The sequence below is a fragment of the Humulus lupulus genome, chromosome 8 (genome assembly GCF_963169125.1).
Source record: "Humulus lupulus chromosome 8, drHumLupu1.1, whole genome shotgun sequence".
NCBI lineage: Eukaryota > Viridiplantae > Streptophyta > Magnoliopsida > Rosales > Cannabaceae > Humulus > Humulus lupulus.
Genome location: NC_084800.1, coordinates 101,121,556 through 101,128,366, shown reverse-complemented (window position 1 = coordinate 101,128,366; position 6,811 = coordinate 101,121,556). Strand labels below are relative to the sequence as shown.

General features: G+C 33.8%; 1 protein-coding gene across 9 annotated transcripts; it reads left to right on the top strand.

Annotated features, from left to right (window-relative positions):
• The first annotated feature begins 733 nt into the window (after positions 1–733).
• LOC133798245 (uncharacterized) lies at positions 734–6,582 on the top strand. Of its 9 annotated transcripts, none has more exons than XR_009875802.1 (10): positions 734–1,193; positions 1,283–1,508; positions 2,046–2,107; positions 2,207–2,283; positions 2,503–4,406; positions 4,620–4,750; positions 4,840–5,034; positions 5,134–5,281; positions 5,381–5,528; positions 6,361–6,582. XR_009875802.1 is itself a non-coding variant. In XM_062236479.1 (6 exons), exons 1-4 carry the CDS (start codon positions 1,076–1,078, stop codon positions 5,173–5,175), a joined length of 474 nt encoding a protein of 157 aa, XP_062092463.1. In that variant the 5' UTR covers positions 761–1,075; the 3' UTR covers positions 5,176–5,281; positions 5,393–5,528; positions 6,361–6,580. The 9 variants fall into 9 exon arrangements, 3 of the variants coding, with proteins under 3 accessions (XP_062092463.1, XP_062092462.1, XP_062092465.1); XR_009875803.1 differs by having other exon boundaries at positions 736–1,508; positions 2,503–4,056; positions 4,338–4,406; XR_009875804.1 differs by having other exon boundaries at positions 757–1,508; positions 2,503–2,633; positions 4,338–4,406; positions 6,361–6,577.
• Positions 6,583–6,811: the final 229 nt, after the last annotated feature.

Here is a 6,811-nt window from a genome sequence, read left to right as displayed (position 1 = left end):
GGGTAAATGACTATCAAATGGGCTTTTCTTTTTTCTTTTCTTATTCATTTATATATTTATGTTTTGAATTATTTGGATGTATGTGTTTTAACTTTTTCTTCCTGGGGTTGGGGTGGCCTGAATGGGATTACATTTTTTAAAAATGTTTTTATCTTTGTTTCTTTACTACGTCACTACATGTCATGAATCTTTTCGTTTTAAACGTGTTTTTGTTTTGTACTGAAAGAGCTAGTTAGCAGAATGATTCATATAAATTTTTGGTTTTCAGCGGCCTGGCACCGATTTTTGGAAAAAGATTTTATGTTGCCCTGTTGATGGAGAGAAAATTTGAATAGTTGGATAATAAATTGATTATGATACTGGGTTTGTCTTCTGTTTCTTCATTTTTTTTATATAAAAACAATAATAATTTGCTTTCATTTACGTTAGTTTGAAGGGCCTATGCAAATTCTTTTATGTCTCAAAACATGTAACATGTTATTAGTTTTGTACTCCAGATTAGATTTGTATTCAAAATAATTTAGCCTTGTAATAATTGCTTTCTTGGATACAGTTTGGAAAAGGCAAAAAAGAAAATTTATGCTTGTAGCACAATAACTTACACAGGCTTTCAAGCTATAATGACCGCAGAAGAGTCAGAAAAGTTTAATGGTAGTTTAATGTGACACAAAAGTTTACTATCAAAAGTTTATGGAAGTTCAATAGTCATGAACTTAACTTTTTGCCTTGAACAGGTCCACCTGGAGTTATCTTTGTACTCCCCCATTCTTACATCGTTCCACAAAAGGAGTATGGAGGTATTTAACATGTACTTTTGTTTGTTTGTTACAATATCTATTTATTGTGTACTCAGTCGCATTTAAATCCAATGATTTTTAGAGAACTAGATTATATCATAGACTATAGTTGGACCTGTGTAGCACTTATTTATTTATTCAAGTGCTGTAGGATTAAAAAAATAATAAAATTAAAATAGAAAAACCTGAGACTTTCTCTTCAATTATCAGGGGATAAATACATTGATGGAACATTCATTCCAAGGCCACCTGTTTTAAGTGCCGTTTCTGACGAAGAAATGCCCTTCGACGCCTCTTGCTATTTCAGAAGCTGTGCCAAACAATCCTTGACGGTGGCCATAATATCTCCCTGCAATCCACCAACAGTCTCCTCCAGTGTCCACACAAGAAACTGCGGTAACCCCAGTCCCTTTCTTGGTCATCATTACTTTTTGGTACTCCTTTGATATACACAGCAATATGGATGAATTTTTTTTTTTCCATAGGCCACTTGTATTGAATTTGGAAAAATCAAGTCTAGCTTTCGAGAGGCTAGGAATTCTCCATGAGCAAGGCTCAATTACAAAATACCAAAATGAATCCCACTGGTTCTACGCAGTACACTAATTAAGCAACATTCTCTCCAATCCCAAGGCCTAACCGAAAAAGGAATTATCCCCAAACTACCCTTGCTGAAACAAATAAAGGAAATACATAGAAAAACAATTACAGGTAAAATACGTAAATAAAGAAAAACTCTATTGCTGCCTACGTGGCCTTGCGACTTAGCATATGTGAGTCAAATACGTGGCTTATCAGGTGCGTGTGGTGTGTTTGTGTTGCTTTGCAACTTAATTAGGTATTTCACGTTATGTTATTTTCTAGATGGTGTGGGATGATGTTCTCAAGGTATCCAACTGAAGAGATAATCTTGTAAAATGTCGTTCTTTTATTACAGTGAATTGCAATAGTGATATTTCTTTGATGTTGTATGACACATTCATACTTTATAAGCTTCCTACTCTATTAAACTTTGCACAAATAGCACGTGGACATAGAAATGATGTTTTTGCAACATTGATGAGGTCTTTTTTATACATCGACTCCATTAAGTAATTTAAAATATACTCTCAAGTAAAATGATGCTGGTCTTGTTCATTACAGGGTTTAACATTTTGTATTTGTTCTAGCCAAAACTTAAACTAAAAGAAAAGAAAAAAAAGAAGAAAAGACATTGTGTGTGACACGTGCTTTTTCTTTTTCACTCAGTTATGGAATTCTTTTCTTGTCTCATATCACTGAAGATATTTCTGATTCCCTTACCTTTTCAGGTGACGATCCTTGAGCACTGACCTTTTATTCATTGAAATGCTTGCCTCTTCTTTTGCTCTGCTTCCAATATATTTTTCTATTTGATTTTGGCTCTGTAGATGGTGTTCCAAAAGATGGACTCAGGATACAGGATGTTCTTGTTCAGATTGCAGTTCTGATGCTAGCAAGGGAAAAAGTAAGTGTAACAGCATTGCTTGATCAATGTTCTCTAGCTGTCATTGAGAGTTGGGAAGCCGTTTGACTAACCCTTTGTTGTGAAATAGGGATTTTTCTTCTTCTTTTAACCAAGTATAATTTATGTTATTTCTTTCTAGTAAAGTTTCTGTTGGACTTCCTCTGTTTTCTTACGAAGAATATCTTTTTATAATCTTTATTTCTCTTGGTGGAATGTTAGGTTAAGTTTGCTTTAGAAAATCCAGGAGCTCCACTTTATGCAGATGACATTCAGTTGCGCTACCAAGGATAGAAGGGTGGAAAGTTTTGGAAGGAAGAGCATGATTTATTATTACTGCGTGCTGTACTAAAGTATGCATCATCATGGGCAGCACAATGGTGACCCTTTTTTTAGCTTCACAATTGACTGCATTGCTTTTGTTTTGTTTTTCTTTCCTTTAAAAATCAACACTTGTATTATTAATTATGAAATTAATACAAGAGTCAAAACATCCCATAAAGTGTTGCATCTCCTGATGTCGATTTCTTACAGCTGCATGAATGCAGATGCAGTCACACATACACACACTGACATACACAAGTTAGCCAAGTAATGTATTTTTTCACTAGTTTCTTGCTAGTTTTTAATGCAGTTTAAGTGTTACATGCTTGGTAATTTAGAGTGCTAATTCGGTTGGATGAGAGTTTTGTTACAGAGTTCAGCACAGATTTTGCTATAGTAGACCAGTATTTTTCTATGTTTTTGATAGACCCCAGGAGTGATAAATAAAAGGGGCATATGGGTCATTGTAGTGACGGAAAGGGGCATATGAATAATTGTAGTGAGGGGTAATGAATGGGTGGGAATGTGATAGTATAAATGGGAGGAGGGTAAGAAGAATAAAGAGGGCATGAGAATGGGAGAGTTGAGGTCTCACGAATACCTCATTGTTGCACTTTGTTATTTCCATTGTCTTATATCCTCATTTTCTCTCTGTTCTTGCCTATTATCTTTGTCATGGTTTGAGATCCTAGTTAGGGTACATCAGTTTTCCTGCAGTTATTTAATGTTTTATAACCCATGTGTGTGTATATTTCCTGGGGCGAAGTGCATAACATTGTCAGATGTACGTTGACCATTGAGCATACAAACACATTTCACAACCTGTTTTAAGTGGCATATTTTGGTTCTTTAGCAGTTGGTTTACATGGTAGTACATCATGTACCCTACTTTTTCTCTGCTTTTTCCCTAAAAGTTTAGGAGTTATTTTAATTTCAACTTAATGGAAAGTGACTTGCTACGCGAGACTTTGATAATTTTGACAATGTACAAGTATATTGAGATAAATTTCTGTGGAGCAATACTAGACAAGTGCCCTACCAGCTGTCATGTTCTTCTTCTCTGTGTATTTCTCAAAACCTCATCTATGGTTTTTAGTTTTCAGTTTCATATTAATAAATATATATATATATATATATTTGTTGAAATACATATGTTTATTGTTTTTACTATATACATTTACATATAAATATATATATTATACTATTGTTGGAAAGGAAGGGAAGATGGCAGATTTTTATGATTTTCCCTCTTAAATGTATTAAATTTAGGTATATGTAATTCATAGATTGAATATTACATTAAATTAACGTCGTGGCTTATGCATGCATGATGAATAATTAGAATAGGTCTTATCCCCTTATTTTTGTGTGCATGGTATTGCTCAAAGCATCAGACCTCTCTCTTATACATTCTTGAGAAAAGCAAACTATGACTGAATAGTTGTACCTATGGTAGTTGTACATAATCATTATCTTATTCTTTTCTAATCATTTGCTTGTTCCTTTTTTAACACACACGTACTGATTTTATTTCTAACTTTTACTTGCATGATACTAATTTCTTCACCGTGAACTTTTGAATCTTGATTTATCAAATTGTCAATGATTTGAACAAAGTTCATCTTGATACATTCTGTAGTCTCATTAAGAGGCATGCTTGCTATTAATCATCTTGTGTCTATAAATACTAAGAAATAATCATGGATTGATGCGGCCCATTTTTCATGTTTTAGAGAATTAGGAAATTCCAGCTAGTCATGGGAAAGATGTGACATATCCCTTCACTATACGAGGTTGTTAGGGTAAGATGCACTACTATAAAACTGATTTGCAATGTTATTTAAGTTATTTTGATTCGGATATAATCAAGCATGTTGTTGTATATGATTTTGCGTTTATACCTCAGATATTAGTGTAAAAGAACATATATTCACTTTATGCAACAGTCTTAGAGCTGATGTGGTTGGGCAACTCATTGTCTAACATATTTTTCAATTTGATTGATTGACAAGCAGTTGAAACAGAGAGACACCGCTCCGAGCTTGCAAAAGTTGGTGTTGAATTGGAACCTTGGGAAAAACAACTTATTGAGCACAAGGGAAAACTTGAAGTTGCATCTACCGAGAATAAGCTTTTGAGTGAAAAGGTGAGGTTGATAATTTATATTAGGACTTTAAACATCAGTATATTGACACTCTAATAGATAACCATTTGCCTTATAATTTATACTACCAGGAAGCTGCTCGTGCAGCTTTTGAAGATGCGGAAAAGCAGATGGAAGACATATTGGGAGCTATTGAAACAAAAGCATTGGAAGCTGATAAAGTGGAACAAGTTCGTGTTTTAATGATGTACAGGGAGGGGCTCAGCAGGGACGGTGGCTGGGCGCGGGGCTGGCTGGTGGGGTTCACAACTTCATGGCGGCAGCAGGTATATCTTTATGTGGTGTTGAACTTTAGTTTGGTGATGTTATGGTCTTAGATTTTCTTGATAGCTCTCTTATTTTATTGTTCATCTGAAAATTCAAAGTGATCTTGAAAGGAGCAAACTCGAAGCATTGGAAGCTCATAAAGTGGAACAAGTTCGTGTTTTAATGATGTACAGGGAGGGGCTCGGCAGGGACGGTGGCTGGGCACGAGGCTGGCTGGTGGGGTTCTCAACTTCACAGCGACAGCAGGTATATCTTTATGTGGTGTTGAACTTTAGTTTGGTGATGTTATGGTCTTAGATTTTCTTGATAGCTCTCTTATTTTATTGTTCATCTGAAAATTCAAAGTGATCTTGAAAGGAGCAAACTCGAAGCATTGGAAGCTCATAAAGTGGAACAAGTTCGTGTTTTAATGATGTACAGGGAGGGGCTCGGCAGGGACGGTGGCTAGGCGCGGGGCTGGCTGGTGGGGTTCTCAACTTCACGGCGGCAGCAGGTATATCTTTATGTGGTGTTGAACTTTAGTTTGCTGATGTTATGGTCTTAGATTTTCTTTATAGCTCTCTTATTTTATTGTTCATCTGAAAATTCCCTAGCTCTTTCTTGATAGCTCTCTTATTTTATTGAACTAAAACGGATAAGTATTTATCTTAGTTTTCCATTTTCTTCTTTTGAAGTTTTCAATGTATCATTTAAGAAAAGACTGTAAGTTTGTTGTTGTGGTGGCAAGAACTTTTACTCTGTTCTGGGATAGCTCTTTCAACTCAATATGTTTGGGCTTTTGTTGGTTTATGTTTCATTCATTAAATGTTAAGGTTATCAAAGAATTATCTTGTTTCCAGGTGACATTCTTCTTTCTTTTTATTAGAAAGAGTTTTTTTTTTCTAACTTTATTTTTAGTTTTATTGCAGAAATTGGGCTAAACCTTATATTAAAGATGCTAAAGAAGTTTTTAGGTGCATTTTTATTTTATTGTTTTTCTTTATGATTTTGTTGTATAAGAAGTCAAAGTGTTTTTATTCTTTAATTTTTATGGGGATATATTGACAGAATTTAGAGTTCTGGAATCAATTCTTCCTCACATACTTTTTGATCATTGAGAATGATATATTTGTTATCTTGATACATTTCACACGCCTTGTTTTAAGTTGCATGTTTTGTTGCTTTAGTCGTTCTTTTGCATGGTAGTACATCTTGTTATACCTTGCTGTTTCGTCAAGTTTTGGAGTTATTACAAATTTAATTTAAACTTTATATGCTTACAGGTGGAAACTAGCTTAAGTCTATGTTCTTAATAATAAAAGGACTTTTTTTTTTACAATGTGCAGGTATATTGAGATGATTTCTTTGGAGAAATTCTTGACAACATTTGTAGTTGAGGCCTTTAGAATGGAAGAATGTATTTCACTAATTTTTGTATACATTTCTTGTTTTGTATTTAGTGATAAAGGAATCTGAATTGGACATAAATTATGTTGTAATATGATTTCTTAAGCCTAGACTAGTAGGCTAAATATTGTAATTGCATTTGAGTAATTAATAAAAATCTATTTATGTTACCTTATTTGGCTTAAACTTTCATATTTGTTTTCCTAGTTTTGTGTAAGTAAAAAAAGATTATGTTTCTCTAAGCTAAATATAACACATGTGTTATACTAAAGTGTAGTATAACACAAATTTATAAGTATTGAAATGTGTTATATAATCGACTATAATTAACAGAATTAAACACTTATCTATTTATTAAAATAACACAGAAATTGTGTTATCGTTGACAGT

Excerpts from the sequence above, each read along its gene's own strand:
- LOC133798245 (XM_062236479.1), top strand. The coding sequence starts at position 1,076 with ATGCCCTTCGACGCCTCTTGCTATTTCAGAAGCTGTGCCAAACAATCC. Across the intron at positions 1,194-4,619 it reads TGTCCACACAAGAAACTGCG|TTGAAACAGAGAGACACCGC; the intron begins GTAACCCCAGTC and ends ATTGACAAGCAG. Across the intron at positions 5,035-5,145 it reads CAACTTCATGGCGGCAGCAG|GAGCAAACTCGAAGCATTGG; the intron begins GTATATCTTTAT and ends TGATCTTGAAAG.